This window comes from Botryllus schlosseri, chromosome 4 (genome assembly GCF_051294905.1).
Source record: "Botryllus schlosseri isolate E-star chromosome 4, Bs_hap1, whole genome shotgun sequence".
Taxonomy (NCBI): Eukaryota; Metazoa; Chordata; class Ascidiacea; order Stolidobranchia; family Styelidae; genus Botryllus; species Botryllus schlosseri.
This window is the reverse complement of record NC_137239.1, coordinates 26767754-26791966: the sequence shown is the minus strand read 5'-3', so window position 1 is coordinate 26791966 and position 24213 is coordinate 26767754. Positions and strand designations below refer to the sequence as shown.

Below are 24213 nucleotides of genomic sequence, written 5' to 3'. Positions count from 1 at the left end.
GAGAGTGGGATATTAGGGTTGGGGGATACCCTAATCCAGGGCTGGCCAACCTTTTCAGCCAAAGGGCCACATTCGATTGACGAACTATTGCGCGGGCCACTAGCCGCGCCAAGCGCGAAAATATTTTGAAGTTCATAGGTCAATAATATTGTCACTTGACTATATTGCCGACCTGTTGTATATCGCTGGGCTAAGTTTGCGAGGACTGGGCTATTCGGCGCATGGACATTGGACATATCGATATCGAAAGCTGCGACCAACATGCGTCAATCATTTCGTGCCTATAGGTTTCATAGTCGACGGTCTTACTGCGAGCGCAAACGCAATGTCGCATATGTTGAACGACACTTTTTCTCGTAATCGCGAATATAGTTAGAATCATTCTGATACATTAGGTATTCTTCCATTTTCACAAAAGGGCAACAACATTAAAAACAAGAAATCGAGTGACAACATGTTGCACCAAGCTTGTAGAAGTTTTTACCTTTGATAAATCTATCACAAATTATTTTGCTTTATTGTAGTGTACGAAGATGTATCAATATGTGGTTGGCCGGCCCTGCCCTAATCCCTCCAGCAACCCTAATACCCCCCTCTCCCAATCCTATTATACCCCCTCCGGCAACCGAAATATCCCCCTTCCTTCAACCCTAATATCCCCCCTCCCACAACCCTAATATCCCCCTCCCCGAACGCTAATCTTGGGATACCCTAAACCTAACCCACCTCCAACCCTTACATATCCCACATCCAACCCTAATACCCTCTCACCCCCAACCCTAATATCCATCTCTCCAAAGGCAAAGAAAACAATTTATTTTGACGTTATTACATTTTGATGTGTTCATGGGAAACATTTGTTGTTGCCGTGAGGGAAAACTGGCTTGTCATGATCGTAAAACAAAGAAGCGCAGAGAATTGAGGAAAGAATAGAGATAAATTTGGTGTGCAGCATTCTTTTACGTGACCTAACAATTTTATAAAGCAGCCAGTAAAATTAGAAAAAAAATTTGAACAGCCAAATTCTACATAGGTGACCGCCCGCCAAGTTTTACACACCGAGACACAAAATTAACTAGAATTCAGGAGGCACGCAAATCGCATAATAACAAATAAAGAACCAGATAAAATACCTTGTTTATAAACCCTTGTCGCAGGAACGAGTTGAAAGCCTCTCAATTGCTCGCGAATCAACCTCGAATCGAAACTGCCATTCGAAGCAGACCGACAAGGGTTCACGCAACACACGAAATGCACTTGCGTCCGTTGCAGCGCGTCGACCAAGCTATTCACCTGCGGTAGAGTTGACCAAAAAACACTATTTACTATTTACGACAAAATTTCCTCCTTTATTCCTATCTTTCTTTTTAAATCCAAAATTTTCTGCTCCAAAACATCGCTTGTACGGGTTGGAATCAAGTCAGATTTGCTATGCATCATTTTTTTTGTTCAATAAATTCAAACTTATCCACACTACAATTTGACGCACAGCGTTATTTTAGGTAACGCAACATTTTGTAAACCAGCCCGTAAAATTTAAACAAACCTAACCTGTAGCTTCTTAATCATGGGCACAGACTTTTTCTTGGCGGCCACCGCTACGTTGACGGTCGTCATTGAGGCGTTCCACACCCTTTTCATGCTGGGTCCGCGTCGCAGGGTCAGGCTTCTGCCTGACGTGTCCAGTCCGACAACGGAGCCGGAGAAACTGCCCGTGCTGGCACGGCCGCAGATTATCGCGCTAATGTAGCTCCTGAAAGAGACAGTGATTAGACCTACAATACTAATCAGGCTTGGACACCTAGGTAATTCAAGTCATCTAATTACACTAAAATGCTAGTAATCTTATTGTAATCTAATTTGCGAAATGTTTCTGGTTTTCCTAGAAATGCTACGGGAGAACTGCATAGTGCGAAACAAGCCAAGCTTGCTGCACAAACATTTGCCATTCTCGTGCTTATGGATATGAAAAATGACTTAATACGAGCTATACTTGCTTTTAGTTGTATTTGTTTCTAATTCGGAATTAAATTCAATTTCCAAGCTTGTGCAAATTCAATAATTTTAATTAAAAAACTAATTTGGAAAATTTGTGTACCTACAATTCTAGTTATAATAGAATGGTATATTCATATTGAAATAACCAGAAAATTTTCTGCCGACAATCGTCAGCGACAACTAGAGAATTGGAAACAACAAATGCGCGCCTCGGAGTGGGCGTTTATCATAATGTGTGTCAACAGGAGTTCGTGTACCATCTGAAAATAGTAGGCCTACATTGAGCCGAAGTGCTCTCTTCGTCTCGATTATTCAAAATATCATGCCGGTGACATCACATTTTGCGATAAGATTGTTGATACACAATGTTCCTTCCAATTCATTACTAGTTGCTGACGATTGCAACTGACGAGAGTCAGCCGAATATATTCGGGTTTATTTCAATATGAATATACTATTCAATTTTATATTGAAGTTCTGCTCTTCTAATTTTAAATCTAAGTTTAATTTGGAAAAACTGCCGGTAAACTCTGCTCCCAACCCAGCTCCCTAGTCAATCCTACTAACTTCTTGGAGTCTTGGAGCATGTCCGCGACCGACTTAGCGTAGGGATGATCTCGGCAGTATTTCAACCAGTCCGTGGTGTCGTACTCCACTTGGCAAGTCCCCATCATGTGCCGTATGAGAAAATGATTTCTCTTGGCGCCTTTCTTCATGATCTGTGGGCCTGCGAAAAACATATCCTGTCATATCGCACTTTCGCGCAACGGTATTCTGATCACGGAGTGACTAGCTAATGAAGTTGGATAGGCCTAGAGTAGTCGGATTTGCTTCTTAAGTAGAGATAACGCTAGAATTTCTACACAACTACATCTAGAACTACCAATTTCCAAGACGTGTGAGCTCTGCTTCAAACGGAAGTAGAAAACGGCCGAAGAGCACTCAAGCAGTTGAAAAGTAAGTTCGGTCGAAGGGTCGAATATTTTGCAGTGAATAGTGGACTTGGACAGCCAGATAATTATAGTTATATAATTGGAATGCTTATAGTGAAATGTTTCTATACTCAATTTTTATTTACAATTGAATAGTATATATTCAATTGTATATTGAAGTTCTGTACCTCCAAAAAGATGTTCAATTTTAATTCTAATTTAATTTGAAAAAAATGTATATCAATATTTCGAATCTAATTTGGAAAAAAACTTTTGGTATAATTTTTTAATTCTAGTATAATTTGGAAAAAACTGTTGCTAAAATTCTAATTCTAATCTTATTCAGAAAAGCTGAAGTAAGAGTACATTTAGATGAAGCCTCGATTATTCGAATTTTCATGCAGCCTGTCACATCATATCAGGTTAGGCTATATTGCGGAGATCGGAAGTTCTTTCTCAAATATTTTCAGTCAGGGGCAATTTCAATCGACTTACGATCTTTGGATGGATTCCCGAAGAACATGTTCAATCGTTCGATGAAACTTTCCTCGGAGGCGCCCGCGATGAGCGCCTCCTCGTCGAGCAGCCAAAACAGCCCTTTCGCGTCAGTGAGCAGGTTGGACCCGCCCATCCTTCCCTGAGCGGGGGGCCGGTCCATCACGTCAACGACAGCGCTGGCGTCGTCCTCAAACTGCTCGAAATCGCAGCTAACATCCTCCTGAAAACGAGGAAGCGTTAAACATGTTGCAAAATGTCGGCAGTTAATCAGAGCATAGCCAGCGTGTTTTTTATGCTATATGCTGGATTACTTGATCCTTCGATAACTCCGATGTATTAGGCAGGGTTGTAACGAATCGAGTCAATTTTTCGTTAACTCGGCTCAAGTCGCTTCGTGTATTGACTCCCCTTGCACCCGAGACATTCTGTGACTTTTGTATCAGGCCCAATACTTGATAAATAGGCCCAGAAAAGGTCTATCTATCTGTTTGGAGAAACATGTTAAGATTTAAAGAAAGGAGTATATAATTAATGCGTATGATAACCTTGCCAACGAGTCCGGAAGTGCTGTCAACTCCCCGATCTCTCGTGAACAAATGGGCAAGTCAAAATGTCCGAGTAGTTACGGAATCTGTTCTATAACGGCACCGATTTCAGGTGTTTCAAACCTTTCTCGTGTTTTATGACTCAAGCCTTGACACACATCTTGTGACGGTTATGTTCAAGTATTAGCGAAAATCAATCACGCACGCACAGGTTTGCGGGTATTCGAAGTCATTCAGTTTCGCGATGTCGCTCTTTCATCAAAATCGCTGATCTGCACACACTCAACGGCATTGTCTTCAAGCCAGCAAAACTAGGCTTGTTGGAGACACGATAAACAAGGCCAACGAGGATTGCCGAGCGTGCAGCAATCAATGACTTATTTCGCGATCATCTCAGCGGGAGATCGGGTCGCGTTACATTGCGCATAGACGAATCTCGCCGATAATACGACTCCGTGTGGCAGATCGCATGTTTGTAGGGCACATAGGACAGTTATTATACCTGCATATACCGATCGTACAGCCTGGTGAAGGCGTTGTGATGAAACAACAGCTGCAAGCGTTCCTGCGTGTAGTTGAAAAAGAGATCTTCCAGGGTGGCGAAAGTTTCCGATTTCTCTCCTGTGCCAGCCTGACTGGGACACTGCATGCCCGGGGCGTCGACTACCAGTATCGAGGATTTTACGTTGAAATTAGTCGACGATAGAGATCTGAAATGGGTGAATTGCACGTGTTCTACTCAAATCTGGATTGACCTTTTTTCCCATTTTGAGAAGTAAGAGGGCAAAAATAAAAAAGTAGCAATTGAGGGGCGAAAATGTCAGATCGTTCAGTGACATATATTCGATCAACAAACAACCAGACAAAGCCAAAAAATCACGTGAAAAATGGGTTATTCTGTCACTACCGCGAAATTTGACTAAAAAAAGGTCAAGCAATTGAGAGCGAAGGCTCAGAAAAATGACGTACAGACGCTGGTATAGACAAAGATACGAAGGCAGACTACTCAAAGAGAGATCGCTCGAATTGAACTAACAAATATATTCACGAAAGAACGTAAGCCCGTATTTCCACACATACATCAAAAATGCGCTCACTTGTTCACAATTGACATCACCAGCTTGAAGGCTTCTGTATACAAGCCCACGATGAATCCGTCCAAATTGTCCTGACTAGAGGACGAGAAGCCGTCCAAGCTGTCGTTCTGTAAAAACAACACATATTCATGATAAAAAATATTTCATTTCAGAATATGAAGGTGATTTAGTGCATCACAGGTAGCAATTTACATTACACATGAGGAATTAGCCGCACAGATGGTCAATAAAAAAAGTTTTCTACTTTTTTGTGGAATCAAACAGGTTTTCAGACTTTGACTCGGGGTTGTAACCAAGTCACAAGGCTACGAGTCACGAGTCAATCTCACTTTTATAGTTTTGACTCGAGTCAAGTCGAGTCCGAGTCATGGTATTATGACTCGAGTTCGAGTCTAAGTCATTGTGTTGACTGCTCAGTTTCCAGTTGAAGTCTTGGTAACCCACTTTTTATAACTCTGTTTGGTGATAAAGAATGGTCGCATTATTAATACACTAATTTTCCTCACTTTTAGCAGTTTCTGGTCACAATACCAATAGACAAAATCCCAATAGTGTGGTTACTCAAATATTCTTCGAAATTACTATGAAATGTCAGTCTTGTTCGTCTAAGTCTCGATTCATATGACTCGGTTCGAGTCATGCGCATAGTCTTGAGTCCAAGTCGAGTCAATACACAGATTGACCCAAGTCGAGTCATTTCCGTATTTCAAGAAAATGACTCGAGTCAAGTCGAGTCATCGGAAAATCTTGACTCGAGACGAGACAGTACGATTTTGTAAAGTAAAAAGTAATTTTTGAATATGAAAGAATCCATTTTATAAGCGAAACCGGATGAAACAACCCCCGTGCCAAGACAACGCCTAGCCTACTCACCGAGACTGAAGAATTGCTCATTGATCTCTGCAAGGCACCGCTACGTTGAGGTGTAGGAGACCCCATCGGACGCGGGTTGCTCGAAGGCTGAAATATCATCCTCGAAAGGTTTTCGATCGAAAATCCGAGAAGCGAAGCCGCCTTTTGCGCAGCGTCCGGCTTCAGGAACTGGTACCGGCCGCTGCCGACTGCAAAATTTGTGAATGTCTGAAACTGAGCTTTACAGCGGGGCCATGTAAAAGTAGTCGCACTCGGCGATGTTCACAGGGAACACTAATTTACGACGGTAATGGCGAGCACTTCTCTAGAACTAGAACTACTCACTTTTTAAAACTTGTAACTAGAACTACTCACCTTCCAAAACTTGTAACTAGAACTAGAACTAGAACTACTCCCATTTCAAAACTTGTACCCAGAACTACTCACTTTTCAAAACATGTAACCTAGAACTAGAACTAGTCACTTTTCAATACTTGTAACTAGAACTAGAACTAGAACTACTCACTTTTCAAAACATGTAACCTAGAACTAGAACTAGTCACTTTTCAATACTTGTAACTAGAACTGCTGACATTTCAAAACTTGTAACCAAGAACTAGAACTAGTCACCTTCCAAAACTTGTAACTAGAACTAGAACTAGTCACTTTTCAAAACTTGTAACTAGAACTACTAACCTTCTAAAACTTGTACCCAGAACTACTCACTTTTCAAAACATGTAACCTAGAACTAGAACTAGTCACTTTTCAAAACTTGTAATTAGAACTACTAACCTTCTAAAACTTGTACCCAGAACTACTCACTTTTCAAAACATGTAACCTAGAACTAGAACTAGTCACTTTTCAAAACTTGTAACCTAGAACTGCTGACATTTCAAAACTTGTAACTGTCATGATGTCATAATAAACGATACTATAATCGTAATACGGGATCGATTCACTCAGACACTCAATTTTGAGCAGTCACACCCGGTGACCATCAAGTTTCAGACACAAACCTTTCTGGGACCCCGCCACTTGTAAGTGCATGCACGCGGCCACCAAGCTGAAAGCCACGCGCGTCTCGTCGGCCGTGAATCCCATCAGCTCCAACGCCGACTTCAATCTCTTGAAGGAGCTCTCGGTTTGAGACTGCGCCGCATCCGACTGGTCCATTTCGAAGTCTTGATCGTACAAGCACAGATTCTCTTTTTGCTCGTCTTTTGTGATGAATAGTTCCCGACTATTTTGAAAAAAACATGGATGGATTACCCACAGTAAATACGATTTTTTTTCAAATCCAAGAATCTCAACTCCAATAACTTTGCTTCTACCACTTAAAATTGAGCCATATTATCGGAGTATCGTTCTACTAGACTACTCAAATTTTTAACAATAAATTTAGAATTTTTCAACTATGAAAGCTTCACTTCTATCAGGTGGAATTGAGCCAAATTTGGTGTGAAACGTTTTTTTATCCAACCTAACAATTTTAGCTAACAACCGTACAAATCTGAAAAATGGTTATGCTTGAACATCCGCATTCGAGCACATATGATTAATCCCTGATTGGTCGTAACAACAGAAATTTAGACTTATTCAAAACAAATCACAAAGAAACGTTCACCTCAATTGCGAGTCGGCCCCTTGCACGAGTTCGTAAAAGACATTGAAGTTTCCCCCGCACTTAGGTCGTCTCACGGCGCGGTAATTGTCGAATATCATACACTGGAACAAAATCAAAATTGCCGACACATAATCTTTATTGCTACTCGCTGTTTTCGACTAAAAATAGGCGATCGCTTTCTTCGCACAGCCTCAATCACGGTCCCGAAAATACGACAGGAAGTTAAGTACAAATCTTATAAATTAAGACTATGCAGTTTAATAAGACATGGCCCTTACAAGTAAGGGCGGTACAGCAACAGCAACCCTGACTAAGGGTGTAAAGGATTGATAAAAAGAGTAGCAGCACCATGGACAATATGCAGACGATTACCCCTGACGAGTGTCAGGCAAAAATATTCACGTTTATTTCAATATGAATATACTATTCAATTATATATTCAAGTTCAGTACCTCCCAACTACGAGCCCATGATATACTAGAGAAGCATCTGCTGTACCTGTACAGAAACATTTCCCATTTGGCCGGTCCGGTCAAATCCTAAAGTGAAGATGTTGGCGCTTCTGGACGAGCTTTCGCAGATTGAGGTTTTTGCGGAAGAAAATGAATCGAGTATTTTCGAAACAGCGGATAATTTATCAGCTGAAACAACGTCGCCAAGGATAAATCAATTGGTTAACTGTTGTGCGTACCTAACAGACTTGTACAAATTACAGGATTTTTAAAATGTGCAACTGGAACTACTCGCTCTTCAAAACTTGTAACTAGATAGAACAGTGGTTCTCAACCAGGGGTCTACGAAACCTCCAAATTTGCAAAATGGTTGCAGATAACTTATTTGTATGTTTTTTAATCAGATAAATCACGAGCAGGTTCAACTTGATAACTGCTAAAACTTCAGAACTCACTTAAACAGAATGTGCGTCTGAGATGAAATATTCTACTGTACAAACTCATTTTAATTGACAAATTGCCAATAGCCTACTGATACAAACGCATTGCTGTTGAGAGATGTTTTATAAAGGTTTCAGAAAAGGTTTGTTTGCAAAAATCCATTCTCTCATGTGATATACATAGGCCTAACTGTCGTTCCAGAATAACTCCAAGAGGAGCTGTTTGATAGAAATAACTAGACTGGGGGTTATAATATATGTTCAACAAAATCTGTTCATCAATTTCAGTGCAATATCTGTTGCGATTATACCCAAGGGTGTCGCCAGTAGCGTTACACGTTATTATCACATTCACCACCACCTATCTTTGTGGAAATGGATTTTCGACACCCAAAACTACGTAACTAGAACTAGAACTACTCATTTTTCAAAATTCAGCCAGAGCTAAAACTACTCAAAAAACCAGTAGCTAGTTGCCCATAAACTTAACTAGCTTGGTAGCTTGTACAAGTCTGTTGCCAAACAACAAATTACTGGAAATTCGATGAGTCTTGCTGTCGCCGACCTTGGCTAGGTACGACAGCAAGCTTTTCAAGTTTGAGGTCTTTCCCGATCCGCTGTAGCCCATCAGAAGTACGGACTGATCGTTGCCGGACGATATCATTTCGGCATAAGCTTCTTGAGCCACAGACAGCACATGCGGCGGTAATGCTGCTTGACGGCATCCTTTGAACTTCTCCATAGGCTGAAATAACATCCGCTTTGAGTAGGACTGATGGAAAATGAGTACAGAGATGGTCATTGGTTAAAGTAGTCAGGATTGGTAGGCAAGTAGCGCCATAAATTTCCACTCAATACAGGTAGTAGTGATTTTCAGGAAATTACAAAACTATTTCAAGAAAATAAAGGCATGGAAAGTAGCCTACCAAGTAATGACCAATACCGATAGATACAACCAGGGGCGTAGCCAGCCGTGATATAAAGGGGGTAGAACTGAATAAAGGGGGCAGAATGAGCCTCTATGCGTCATACCTTTAGCGATAGCGACTCCTGTATCCCGTACGCTTTAGAGAGCCTAACTAATTGGTGGATCTAATTACTGAAAGCGAGTGAGCAATCAACAACTTGCACGGGATCATATTATGATGCGCACGCGCTCAGCCTGTTACAGTGCAGGAGATCTTATTTGCATTCAAATAAGTAATGGACCTTGAAACAATACAAGAACAACATTTCACACGAACAATCTATACAGCGCAGAATCTGTTATATCTTCATGAATTTTGACATGATTCAATTCGCGTGTAAGAGTAACGTCTGCTCGGCGTTTCAATTCCATTCATTTCGAACATGGCGCATATACTAATTGTATCGGCGCGTGAATAATGACTTATTCGCAAAGTGAAGTAATCGCAAACAAGTTTCGGCGCGGCTATTGAAGGCTCAATGCGTCCCGGTGGGATACCGATCACGAAAGGCATAATCTAGTATGACGTATACATGGTCATTGAGGTCAAGACAAGGCACAACAATGGCGTCTAAAATAAAATGCGAATCGAATGTATTGTGTCTTCACGCTGTTTTGGGAACAGGCTTGAGTTCGGCAAAGCACGAATCAGATGCTATTGCTTCAAAAGATGATTTAATTCAGTTATAAGTTGTCATTTTCATGTTATCAATGTTCGTTATCGTTTACAATGAACTGTTGATGAGAAAACCAATGCGTGAACGACGCGACAAATGTTATTATTGCTCGACGACTGCATTCAGAATGAAAGGGATTAAGCTTGACTCGCCGAGAGAAAAATGTAACAATGCCCCTTTCACGCTTGCATAGACGCGCTTCCGTAGACGAGAGATCGACGAGAAAAAGGCATGTAATAAGCGTCGGCAATCGGCGCCGCGCGTAGCAAATTGAAATTAGGCGATATCGTGAAGAAATGTTGTTATAGCAGTAGCGTTTATTTGGGATTTTCGGGATATAATCGAGCCTGGAAGGGGGTAGAACGTTCTTCAATTCTACCCCCCTGGCTACGCCCCTGGATACAACTGAATGGAATTTCCAGAAATATGTTCAGTTACTGTCATTTAGGGGCTAACACGAAAAATCGTAATGACAATTTCACTCGTTTAAGTGACGACAACATACTCCAAAAGTTTCAAAATTCAAGATAAAAAATTAGGTCGTTTTGCCTGCAACCTTTGAGGCTCTGTTTTGAAGAACGTCATCTGTTTGGTTTAGAAGACTTGCTTGAAATTTTTTCAACAAAATATGTCAGCAAGCCAGAATCGCAGAGATGAGATTGAGAAGAATTTTTGACTTCGAACAAACTTTTTTCAATGAACTCAAAATCGATTTCGGTTACAATTTGGCTCATGTAGCAAATGCTCGCGGGTGGTAAGCTATCATGTATTTGGATTAAGAAAAAAGGATACAAAAACTGTGAGCCACAAATGTACGCTAGGTCAATTCAGCGGCCTATCAATACAATCATTACCATGGTATCTTGGCTTTTATCCTTCCGGACGGCAACAAGGTGAGGTCCCGCATACGTGTGCGGGAGGCCGTCGCCGTAACGCTGTCCCAAAACATTCAAAACTCCGCTTTCGTTCAAAAAGCGTAGCGAAGAAACATTCTCGACTCTGTCCAGCTCTTCTGGATTGACCTTTGCGGAAAATAAACAGTTAAAGTATCTTCCGTAATAAAATCAACAGCCTAATTTCATACACAAAGTAGCAATTTAAAGAGACTCTTTGAGGTACACAACTTCAACGTACAATTGAAAAATATATTGATATTGAAATAAACCAGAATATTTTTGGCCTGACATTAGTCAGCAAGTAGTAGAGAATTGATAAGACCTTCGTATATCAACAATCAACATATATCAAATATGACATAACCGACGCAAGAGTTTTGACCGAAGATATTTGGTTTCATTTCAATGTGAAAATAACAATTACAATGATTTTGCCTCATAAATATTGGCTACGTCTGACTTGAGAGCGTTAATTATCCCACGCTGACAATGTGAGTTTTAAAATTAGTATTTGCATCGCGAGATATTGAAGTGGTCAGGTATGGACTTGATTTCGTATTTCTGAAGAAATGCTTTATACCCAGGGTTGCCAACTTGCCATACTGTCTTGCTCTAAAGGGCCATGTCTTAGAGATGTACATTGTACTGAATTTTGTATCCTTAGCTTGTCTTATTTTCAGCAAGGACGCCGTAATTAGGGCTAGAAGATGGTGACAGTTACGCTTCTTACACGTTTCTAGCTGTCTTTAGTCTTTGTTCCATGTTGATGGAAACCGTGTGTATAACGATGTAGAACCGTCCGATATTATCTGACTTTTGATTAGTTTTTATAAACGGAAAAAACCAACCTTCTCAACGCAGTCGTCATCGACTATGACCACGTCATCAGACCTGGCCATCTTGACACGAACTCTACCTTCTTCCAAGTCATTTTGGCCATCGGCACCAACTGAAATGTCAAAGTAATGTAGAAGTAATCAACATTGCCACCCCAGTACGATGCAAGGGCTATTTCAAGCGGTTCGGTTCTTATAACAATTTTAATGGTGAAAGTGATTGAAACTCATGACAAAACTAATCCCAAGACTTCTCAAAGTGTAAAACATAAGTAGTAGCATGCAGTCTCTTTCAGAAATATTTCGTGTCATTGGCATCGACTTTGTGACAACACACTTTTGAACTGAAGAGTTAGAGGAGTATATACAATTGATAAAACGTGTAGTGTGAGTAAGTAAATGAGAACGAGCAGTCGCATTTCAAGTTTACAGACAAGTCACGACTTGTAGCAACAAAATACCAATCCCTGACAAAAATTACCACCACACTCACCAAATTTGAGTAAAAACGCCTGCGAAAAGGCACCATCTTGTAAGCACCAAACTTTCTCTCCTTTCTCCCACTGCGATTCGTCAAATACTGGAGCCGTCTGCTCGGGAACTTTTACAGGTAACGGGACACTCTCTTTTACGTGTTGCTGTAAAAATGCCAAGTTGTCATAAGGTAGTTTCAGATCCGGTATTGTCGAGTCACAACATACTACATAAGCTGTAGCAATACTTCCAAAGCGCAATAAGGTCGACTTCACTATTTTGAATAGTAGGCTATTTTCTTTAAGATATGCAAGTAAATCATTCACGCTGAAAACTTTACGATGTTAATATGTCCTTTTCACCTATATCAATTGTTATGAAACATTAATTTGGTATCATGCCAGTGACGTCATATTCAGAGATATGATTGCTGATATACAATGTTCTGACCAATTTTCTAATAGTTGCTGACGAGTGTCAACCGAAATTGTTGAGGTTCATTTCATTATGAACATAATATTCAATTGTATATCATCCCAAACCAATTGACACCTTACTTTTATGTCACGACTAGACAATCGTCCCATTTCACTCTCCGAAGATATAATTTCATACTTTCAGATGTTTGGTGAACCAAGGTAAACATAGACCAGTGTTAATGACCACTATCTTAGTACAGCCAAATACTCCGAAGGTCTTCAGAAAGGTAGTACTCAGAGAAGAGAGGTTGCAAGTACATCAGGTAGAGTTAGAATCTAGGAGAGATAATTTAAGATAGAAGAGAAAGTACAGGAGAGAAAAGACACACCTCAGAGGATTGAGATTTCGCAAACAATTCGACAGAGTGATTTAGATCATCCCCATTCAGTGCCATATTTCCCGAAGATATTCCAACGCTTTCTGAATCTTCACGCGTATCAGATGTCAAACAGTTCGCGACTTCGAGATCCAAACACGAGAACGAATTCTGAGAGTCTTCAGCGTCGTTTGAACTCGATTCTGGTGAGTCGGCATCGATATCGCAGCTGTTTTCGCTATTCCTTGGACCTTCACTAGTACCAACTTGAAATTCCACTGCTGAACCGTCAACCGAGCATTTGAAGTCTACGGTGTCTTTGTAAAGATCTACATCATGATTGCTCACGATACCATTTTCAATTCCAACAGGGTTCAAACCGGATTCCTCCGTCAAATTATGGGAGGCGGAGTCATCTTCGGTGCTGGGCACAGGATCATGCGACTTTACATCACCATTTGTTGGAATCTCCAAATATTCGGGACAATCTACACCGATGGGGTCGCAATTGGGTTTCCCCACTTCCCCGTTGATAACCCGTTCAGAACCAACTATTATTGCATCACAACTGTGACCGTTACACGGTACTTTTGTTCTTCCAGAGGATTTCGAGTCATCTTGCTTTGAAGTCGCGATGGAATCGGATCTTGAATTTCCAATGTCAGCAGGCTCTACGGACAAACGATGTTTCTTTTTCGAGCGGGAGGACTTCTCCGGTTTCGTTTTGGTGGAATTTTCAGACTTTTGAACATTTTTGTCCTATCAGCGAGTTCACAAAGATGATAGAGGGTGAGAAACACAGAGAGAGAAAGAAAGCTTACTCGTGTGACGAGCATAGGAGCGGGTAGTGGTGCTTTAGGCGAGGAGTCATCTCGCACCTAAACATTAAGCCACAGTTATGATCAAAGAAATTGAGATTGGATGGAAATCCATTGACTAATTTGTTAAGGGTTTCTAATAGTGTACCGTAGTATTATTGAAATAAACCTGAATATTTTTGGCTGACACTCGTCAGAGGTAATCGCCATCAACTAGTAGAGAATTGCAAAGACCATTGCATACCAACAATCGTATCAACAATGTTCTTTCCAATTCTCTGCTAGTTGCTGACGATGACCTTGCACGAGTGTCAGCCGTATTTATTTCTATATGGATATACTATTGTTCAATCGTACATTCAAGTTCTTCAAAAGAGATCTCGAGACAAAATTAGGCAGGAGTGAGTTTCTGCCAAGCCAATAACGTTGGGCACAAATAGGCTACCGGTAGAGCTGTGGAGTTCGAGTCTCCGGAAATTAGTAACACCCTTACGAGTCTAAACAGGAGTAAGAGTCAGGTAAACACAGCTGGAGTATGACCTAGTCAAATACTCTCGAATCTTAATGTTGTAAAAGCAAGCCAAATGCTCTTAAACATCACTCAAGTGCCAATTGCAGTAAAATAGGCTCATTTGCATAACATCCATTTGTCATTATGAAATATATAAGTATTATGCACCAGGGCTGTGGAGTCGGAGTCGGTGGAGTCGGAGTCGGAGTCAGGGTAATTTTCGCTTGATGGAGTCGGAGTCGGAGTCGTGAAAACTATAATAGCTGGAGTCGGAGTCGGTGGGAAAATACTGACCGGAGTCGGAGTCGGAGTTTGTGAGAATGACCCTGACTTCGACTCTGACTCCAATTTCTCTATCATGAAAACATTTGCTTTCAAAGTATTTTCAATATAATTTTTATATACCACCAATTACTGTTATTAATAACCATACAGATCAGGTGCGGCCAGCCTGTGGCACGCAGGGCAAATTTGGCACATGAGAAGGTTAGGTGTGGCCTGCGAGGTAATTCTCGAACTTATTTATGACATCAGATACAATTGCAAGGCCAACCAAAATTTGATTAGCATGACCGCGAAATTTGATGATGACTAAAACAACAGTTCTGACGCATTGACGTATCCAGGGGTCAGCCACATTTATCCCAGATCTTCGTATATGACCATAAAGTAGAATATTTCATAGCAGATTTATTTGACTTGAAATTTTTCTCGGTAATTCGCATGATTCATTGTCACTAGATTTCTTGCATTCAGTATTTGAGCCCCCTTCTGAAAATTATAAATACATATTATTCGCAAAATTGAGTCTAACTATTCGCAATTAGGAGATAACGTGTCGTCCAACATGCGGCTTTGCTTGTGCACTTGCAGCGAGATCGTCGACAAAACATTTGCACAAAATGATAGGGGCATGTTCACTGATACTGTCGAATTTGCTATGTCTAAACGTCGAATAATCCTGTCCTTGCCAAATGAACCCAGTAGTATACAGATGCGACCCCCAATGTATGTTAGCGACATATTTATTGATATAGCCCAGTGGTTCTCAACCTTTTTGGCTTCGCGGACCCCTTTTGACCGTCACGACCCCTCGCGGACCCCCTCAAGTTTTAGTTCAATTTTAGCTCTATTATGGTGCAACCGTCATCTGTCTTGTGCAAATATGAACTGTAGGCTTGTGATAAACAGCAAAATAATGATTTTTCTTGAAGATAACATCATACTATTTATCTAGAAATTGGTGAACTTTTATTATCTCACAGCTAATTTTGCTGCTGTATTTCTTGAAGTAGGCTACGTGGTCGTGTCTTGATAATCCGCGTCTTCGTTTTGATATGAACGAGGAGTGCCGAAAACCATTTCCGCAAAGATAGATGGAGGCTAATGCAATATTAACGCATAACGCCTCCGACGATACTTTTGGTGTGATCGCAACATTTATGGCACCGAAATGAAGAAACACATATTTGATGAACATATCACGTCCAGGATCTAGCGCAGGGATGGGCAACATAAGGACCGCGGGCCGGATTTAGCCCGCGACGGCATTTTGATCGGTCTGCAGAGAGTTTCTACCGTCAAAGTGAAATCCTAATCTAAAAGTATTATAGACAAATTTTATGCTCCAAAGAATGGATCCAATTTTTCCTACAAAAGAAAGACTGTCATGAGACGACTTTTTCTGCACATATATATTTACGAGCCAACATTTTCGACCATGAACAATTGCACATTAACAAACAAGACAAGGCTACATGACGAGTGTCTGCCGAAATTATTCGGGTTCATTTCAATATGAATATACTATGCAATTGTATATTAAAGTTCTGTCCATCCAAGAAGCTGTTCTCTGCATTGGGACAAATTATGGAAATACTTCAGAAATTTTTATTTCAAACGACTGTTCACTAATTTGACGAGACTGACAACTTCAAATCGATAAGGTTTCGCAGACATTACGAAGTCACCCTGATTGACGTTACTACCTCCATATTTTTATTTTTTCCACAAACCCCAATAAAACGTCTCTAAACAGCAATATGTTTGTATCAGCAGGTTATTGGAAAACTGGCAATGAAAATGAGTTTCCACACTACCATAGTCCATGTCAGACGATTATTATGATGATATGAGTCATGAGGTTTTAGCAGTTGTGGTGCGAAGCTGCCTCGTGCTTTCTCAAATTAAAAAATAAAATAAAAATTAGGTCATCAACCATTTTAAAAACTTAGAGGTCTCGCGGACCCCCTGAAATTGCTTCGCGGACCCCTAGGGGTCCGCGGACCCCCGGTTGAGAACCGCTGATATAGCATAATTCAGTCGCTTCGCGCGACCAGGGTCTGATTGCGCACTGCAAAGTTGCATGACATATTGTTATCAATTTTAGAGCGTATTGATATAAGTATTGTTCGTAATGTTACCTAATTCGGTTCGCTCCTATCGACGTCTAAAAAATGGTTATCAACATTCCAGTTGCCCGCGCAATGGTTCGTAAATCTCAGGTGTCCCTTTCACCGAAAAAGTTGCCCACCCCTGATATAGATAAAATTGGACATTACTTGCAAATTACAACTCAGTTGCAGAGGGGCAGAAAATCGTAAGATGAGTTTTCGCGATGCAGTCAGAATTGATGCGATTTTTTGAATTATACCATGACACTGTGACAGAGCAAATGCATCGGCTGGTTTTGTAAAATTGTAAAAATGATGTAAATATGACCAAACGATGCTTCCCGATTACAAAATTAAAAATATTTGTAGTGTAGCTTAGCTGTTTGGGTCGAACAAATGATTAAGAAAGACTGCAAGTCCCAATCCTTGAATACTTGATTAAGTACATGTAGACTAGACATAGGCTATGGTCTTTGACTACTTAACTAAATTCCATCTATGACCATTGACCAATGTCTATTAGTAATAAGAGTGTGTGTGCTTGTAATCAGGATAGTGTGCAATGACAAAATTAGTAAGTTCAATCTCTTTATTAGTTGCTGACTCATACACAAGAGCTACACTAGGATTTTTTTATCTACATTTTTATTATACAGGATTGGATATCTGCCATATTTGAATGATTCATACATTTCAGGATATTAGAGAGTCCATGTTATAAAAACTTGAAAAAGGAAGGATATTTGGCAAATCTTCCTTTCATGTTAATTGCATAGTGGATAATTCGAACTGTGCCACAAGGAAACAATTTAGCATGCCACCGTTAATCATATGTCTGCATAGGTTTAATGGTTGTATGATAGTCATTCAACCGACAATGTGGCATATCATTTTCGAAGTAAATTGGTAATAATGCTGGAGTCGGAGTCGGGAGTCGGTACGTTTAAAGACCCAGGAGTCGGAGTCGGTACGTTTAAAGACACAGGAGTCGGAGTCGATATATTGAAAATGTGTGGAGTCGGAGTCGGAGCCGGAGTCGGTGGTAAAATTTACCGACTCCACAGCCCTGTTATGCACCCACGACAGGACAGTACGGTCACAGAACATATATAAAGACTTCATACATATTAGCTCCACTCTTCATTATTGTTCTTACATGCAGTTGAAATAAATCACTAAGAGAGACAGCAAGATGATCAAAGTCAACGAGAAATTAACATCCAGCAATGATGAACCTGGTAAGTGCAGTGCCATGCTTCAGAGGTCCCACGCATCTACGAATATTTTTTCAAATTTTTTTTTCACAACAGAGTAATAAGACTTTGTCAAAGTGCGTTGATTCATGCAAATGCAATGATGATGCAATCATCCAGACCACAATCACCACACGACCAACATCTTATTGATATTAGGTAGGCGAAGCCAACAATGTTCTTTACAAGATGGCCTAATACAAATAACTTCGCATAAGCCTGGCTTACTTAATATTATTACCGGACTTAGCCTACAATGTCAACAGTTGCTCGAATACTACTTCCAAGTCAGTCATTAATCAAAATATGAAATGTATCAGCCGGTGTAGTATCGTATTAAAATGACTGAATTATCCAGGAATAGTATTAAAATGACTGAATTCTCTGTAACTACCACACCACAAGAAGCAATGATAAAACTAATGATCATAACTATACATATCACCGATTTTAACAATATTAAAACACTAATTGTCTTTTTGTAACACATTCCCAAGCCTAATGCCATATAATTATCAAACACGGCACACAATGCAATGGATTCTGCAGCACACCAGCAACAAGAACCTGGTGCAACGCAGGGCATTCCGAAACGCAATGGACAGAGAGAAATACTTTCCTTTTGCTCCCAGAAAGAGAATTTAGAGCCAAACATCGACGCGAAGAAACAGATAGAAACCTACAGTAAAACCAAGCTGAACAGAAAGAGATAGAAGAAGAATATTACTGAAATCAAGACTGAAAAGATCGAAGACAAAAGGAGGCTAATCACGGGTCACGGCCACACAATCAATGAGTCATATTTACTGGATCATAAAAGAGTTGACAACTAGAAAATTTTCAGTTTCAAAATTAAAGAAGCTACAGTTTGTTTCTAAATTACATTAACCAAATGCCTGTACAGAAAGCTTGCCTCGTTTCGCACTATAGAGTTCTCCTATATCATTTTCGGGAAAACCAGAAATTCGATTATAATTAAAATTCGTGCATAGAAACATTTCAAAAATTAGTCTAAGATTTAGATTCCAGGCATTACGCTCCAATCAGCGTAATTACGCGACTAGAGTTGTCCAATCACAACACATGGGAATTAAAAACAGCGTCTGCTACAACTTCGCGATTTCGAACAACCGCGCCTCGTCCTCATTATGACGTCACATTCGTAAAGCCACTCGCATCGAAGCTAACAAGTTAAACGTGCCGGTTAGACCTCAGGCTACTGCATACATTGTAACTGGAATAAAACCCAGTACATATGAATTCGTTAGGATAGAACTGCTCAAATGTGATCAGCGTCGCTCGTCAATTACACCGCGTGCTGCCGTAAGCCTGCGAATCCGTGCGAACGCGATAACAGACAAGCCGCGTAGCGTAGTCCACTGCTCGACCCGAGGTCGCCTGCAGCCCGCCTGCGACTGAGTAATGACAGGAGATAAAGCTGTCAGTTAGCGCGCCCCAGTTTAGATGATGACTCATTACGGGGAAAAGGCGCTATGACATTCTCAGCGCGCGGAAAGGGACAAATGGCGAGCGTGTCAAGGCCCGGAACATTAGCGACGGCGACGAATTGCCGCGATAAAGCTGACGGCCTGCAGAGCCGAGGCTAATCACGGCCGCGCGAACGCTAATCTTTGAATAATGTTGTATTTGCTCGATGGATTGCCAGCACGCTTAAAAGATTCAGAGCGAAATTTCGTAAATCGAACTCGCGTAATTATTCCACGACTATCGTGTTGATAAGAACTTAAAAGCATCACCGCGACATACAATTAATATATTACACGATAACTTTCGCCATAACGCTGTACGGTACTGTTTCAGTCACAATTCGAGAAAATACTGATCTCAAAATGCGCTACTAGAAGTAAACTAGAACAACTCACTTTGCAAAACTCAAACTAGATCTATAACTAAGGATAAGGAGCTTAAAAAAATCCGCAACAAATGATGGGGTTGTGAACATTGCAATTTCACTTCGTGCCAGAAGACTATCGCGGCATATGCGACGCTACACATCTAATTACGAGATTCAGGGGATTGCAATCCCGGTCTGCCGGCGGCTTGCGCGGAACTACAGCGATATTGGCGCGCGTCTGTGATAAGACGGCTTGGAGTATTGTAAAGTCGTGCTAAAATCTGATTGGGTGTAACCAACAGGACCCTTGTGTAGAACCGATAGTGTAACCGATTTGGTGACCCATCTTATGGCTAACGCGAGACTCTGGGATTTTACGACACCAGCTTGCACGAACGTTCTTAACGATTCATGCCCGCAACGCAAGTAATATTTCAGGTACACGCCATGATGTCGACCTTATATTTCTGTCGGATCAAGACAGTGACAGAAATGTCAGTTCCACGAACACGCGAAGCTTTGTACCTTTCCGCTGTACAGTACATGTACGTACAGAGTACTTGTTTGTATGTACATTGTACACCTTATTAATGGGAATGCGACTAATGTGTGTCTTCATTAATACTAACCCTTATACGGTGAATCAAAATATGAATATTGCTGCAAGATTTGCGTTCAAACTAATTACCTTGGGCTGGTCCGTCTTCCCTTTTTCTTCTTTTTGCGGCGCCATCTTTTCCCGGGAAGGCTCTTTTAACATAGGCCTAAATTCAACGACACGGGGGTAGCATTACAATGAATTTCGCACACATCAAGCGTGTCTAACGATAAATGTAATCTCGGATTAATGTAAAATCTAGAGGAAATTGAAGAAATCGGACAGCTTTCAAGCACCCTCACTAAGAAACCCAACCATAAATATGAAAGGATGCAGCCAGGTCAGTTATTAGACAGAATTGTTTTCATGTTCCGTTGCAGTCCGACTGCACCGACATTGCTAGATACCTCGTTTAGAATTAGAACGTTATATGTTTATGTCCTTGCTGTTTTGCGGTATATTAACCGATGCATTATATACACAACACACATGCGACCTGTACATAATGCACACCAGGAGTACATATGCCACTAGACAAGGAAGGTACATATATAGCCATGCAATGTTTTCTAAGTCTTGCGCCACCTTTCCATGCTGTCGCTACGGACGCCACCATTACGCTATCTGGTCCAGTGGTTCTCAAACTTTTTTAGACACGCGCCCCTTGATGACAGTGAAATTTTGCGCGCCCCCTTGTAGTCATATCACAAAATGCAACCAGAATGCGGGTAATAACAGCGGATAGTTTGATGGCATGGAAGGTTATGACGGTGGATGAGAGAAGTCTCAAATACGAAATTCAAATGATTCACAGAGCATTAACTACGAATGAGAGTTAGATCGCGCGGAAATTTTTCAGATGACCGCAGCCTCGCGCCCCTTCAGATGCTTTCACGCCCTCAATGGGGCGCGCCTCCTGTTTGAGAACCACTAATCATGTCGGTTTGCAGAAAGTTTTTTTCTCGCGGGTCGATACCAGGTGTTTTGGTGACGGATGCATGAGTATAGAGATTGGTGGGGTGCAAAATACATATGCTCCCAGATCTAATGTTTGATAAAGGGTATTGTCATCGCGAAACCGGTACTTTGACGGTTATTTTGTTGTAATATAGCCTATCAGTGGAATAATTTGATGCTCAAGTTCGGCAAGTTCAAACAAAAATTGCAGACCAGAGTTTTATAAATGGATTAGGGTTCGATTCAGGTAATGTCTACATCTCGGACAATTTCAGTGGTAATAACTAAGCTAATGGTACACACGCATATCCTACATGTCCGATGTTACAATCACATCGAAAACCCAAGGTTTAACACTAGCGTACTGCAACTAGCTTCAAAGAACTTCCTCCTCAACCAAATATAAGATCAGTAGATCACCCACATGAAATCGAGTCAAGGCTAGTCAGACAGAAACACAATAACAGTGCTAACATTGCTACAATGACGACTGCTCTAAGACAATGTTAGCACAGATAATACTGCAACTAATATCCCTGAAATTAACACAGTCATGCGGCAACCGGTAATGTACACAGGCTATCACGAGATTAGTTTTACAGCAGCTGTCAAAATTATGTGCTGAATAACATCCCGCCATTTCGATGTTCAACTGATATAATAGGATCCATCGCCACTCCATACAGGAAGTAGCATGGACAGTTTGCTTCTGGGAATGGAGTCACGGCGATTTTTTACCAGCTCACAAAGCGATGCGTGCAGATTGCATTCTCCTCTGCAAAGCTAGAGCTTCAAGTATGCTGCCTGTACCTTCACTTCTCTGGCTCAAGTAATTCTTAGCCTGTCACTTCTAAAACAGCAATTCTACATTGTAATGATATTGACTCACATCTCATCACTTCCGTCTACACAAAATTCGTTGCTTGCGGTAGTAAACTTTCGAGATAAAACAACGGAACGTAATAGCCTGTCAAAGGAGCAATAAAAAGGAAGTAAGGCAAATAGATGTCAGCCGGAGAACAAATAGGCTTGCACAAATAGGACTAGTGGGGTAACGACAGAGATAAGAAATAACAAAAGCATTCAATAACCAATATGCGGAGGTCGTCAACGTGGTCATCGCTGGTAATCAAGTAGATCGAGAGGTAACGTCAACTATCGACTATGTACAAGCAAGAGTAAAAACCAAGTACTGTAGGCTTAGTTTTGCTTAAAAACGAAGACTGTCGAGGAAAGCAGTAGTCCAAAAGCAAAACCTACTAAAGTATTTGAAAAAGTAGAAGTACTTTGGTAATGAGCAGCCGTCGATATTGCGACATAATCGAACAATCCTCCGCCGTCGGCGCAAGAGAGGAGCGGTTCGACTTTCAGCATTAGCACGGTTCCGAGTGTTGGAGGTCTATCTGGGTTCCTCCATTGTGTCGCTTACAAAACATCCATGTGAAAGACCCTATGAATGGCGAATACAAGGAAGCGAATGAAAAGAGAGAGGAAAGCATCTAAAAGAAAAGGAGCCTAAAGATCAAGATCAAAGACAGTTACAATGGGCATTAGGTCGAGATGGATGTTTGATTGAAGACCGTGCTTGTCATCTCGGCATCCCATCTGTTCATTACATCGCGTCGAGTCCTGTGTATTGCAATGTTCATTGTGCGTTTTCGACGGAGAAAGTAATAGACAAGGCCGATATGTCGTAGTCCCACTTGAAGCAATGCAACTTCCCTCTATAGTACGACATGTCCTCTGCTATAGCCTCAATGTACACAGTATAGATCGAAGTACTGCTAACAGCTGTACTAGACTCGATGACCACCAGAACGCTTTGCTGCAGCTTCATATCACAATTACTATACCTCATGCGTATGCTTCTACCATTGTATCATAGTAAATTTCATATCACAATTATTTTTTTAAACAAACATTCCCGTACTGGGGTAGGTCAATCTTTTCTGCGTCCTTTTGTCATTTGAAGTTACATCAGCTGCAGGTAGGCCTATAGACAGGCGACGGGAAGGTTCGTTGGGTTGCATGGAATTTGAGCAGCATGCGACACAATGCCGAGCGTGCGACACTTCACCACGATGTGCCTAAGCATCAGTCGCAGCAGAATCAAAGAAGCTTACGTCCATTTTACACATTTTGAGAAAATTACCTTCATGTTACATATACATTTTCTTTTGGCCCTATCTTGGCCATGGCCATGAATAACTTTGAAACGATGTGGTAAACATAAAATGGCTAAAGTATGGCCGAAAAACAAATGAAAATTATTACAAAAAACTTGATTTTCTATAAATTTATAAAAATGGATATCAAAATTTGAAAAGTCGACATAAGCTACTTCGATTCCACCGCGACGATGACTTTATAACCCCAAAACTGACCCTAACCCTGAAAATAATCGCAATCGTAACCCACTGACGCTTACCTTGAACTGGATTCGGAAACTTCTGGAATGGACTGAACGGTAACAGTAATTTGATCTTTAGCGGATTTTATGAGTCCGATGATATCTTCCCGGGAAGAATTCTCAACATTTCTATCGTTGATAGCTATGAGACGATCGCCCTTTGCGAGAGGGACGGCTTCCGTGCTGGCTTCCATAGCGGCCCCTGCCGGATTGAAAAAGTTACATTGATAAGTTTGTATCTGGGGTAATGCACTTCAGTTGATCTTCGTTGCAGTTGCAGATTGCATTGGAGGAGAAAAATACTTCAATCTGTACTTCAAGGGGGCCCACTG

The 24213-nt window shown here is 41.0% G+C and overlaps 1 protein-coding gene across 2 annotated transcripts in view; it reads right to left on the bottom strand.

The window, feature by feature from the left end:
- LOC145438343 (unconventional myosin-XVIIIa-like) overlaps positions 1 to 24213 on the bottom strand; it is a 63870-nt gene that overhangs the window by 35144 nt on the left and 4513 nt on the right. Inside the window, exons 5-20 of one of the 2 annotated variants that reach the window (XM_080315734.1) lie at positions 23900 to 24083; positions 20605 to 20680; positions 12310 to 12454; positions 11829 to 11929; positions 10939 to 11106; positions 8975 to 9185; positions 8047 to 8189; positions 7549 to 7649; positions 6941 to 7164; positions 5944 to 6131; positions 5071 to 5177; positions 4476 to 4683; positions 3426 to 3648; positions 2566 to 2725; positions 1552 to 1753; positions 1134 to 1293 (exon numbers count right to left, since the gene is read on the bottom strand). In XM_080315734.1, coding sequence (XP_080171860.1) covers positions 1134 to 1293; positions 1552 to 1753; positions 2566 to 2725; positions 3426 to 3648; positions 4476 to 4683; positions 5071 to 5177; positions 5944 to 6131; positions 6941 to 7164; positions 7549 to 7649; positions 8047 to 8189; positions 8975 to 9185; positions 10939 to 11106; positions 11829 to 11929; positions 12310 to 12454; positions 20605 to 20680; positions 23900 to 24083 — 2601 coding nt within the window. Of the gene's footprint in view, positions 1 to 1133; positions 1294 to 1551; positions 1754 to 2565; positions 2726 to 3425; positions 3649 to 4475; positions 4684 to 5070; positions 5178 to 5943; positions 6132 to 6940; positions 7165 to 7548; positions 7650 to 8046; positions 8190 to 8974; positions 9186 to 10938; positions 11107 to 11828; positions 11930 to 12309; positions 12455 to 13098; positions 13846 to 13907; positions 13938 to 20604; positions 20681 to 23899; positions 24084 to 24213 lie in introns of those variants that run through there. The other variant, XM_080315735.1, reaches the window with a different exon arrangement.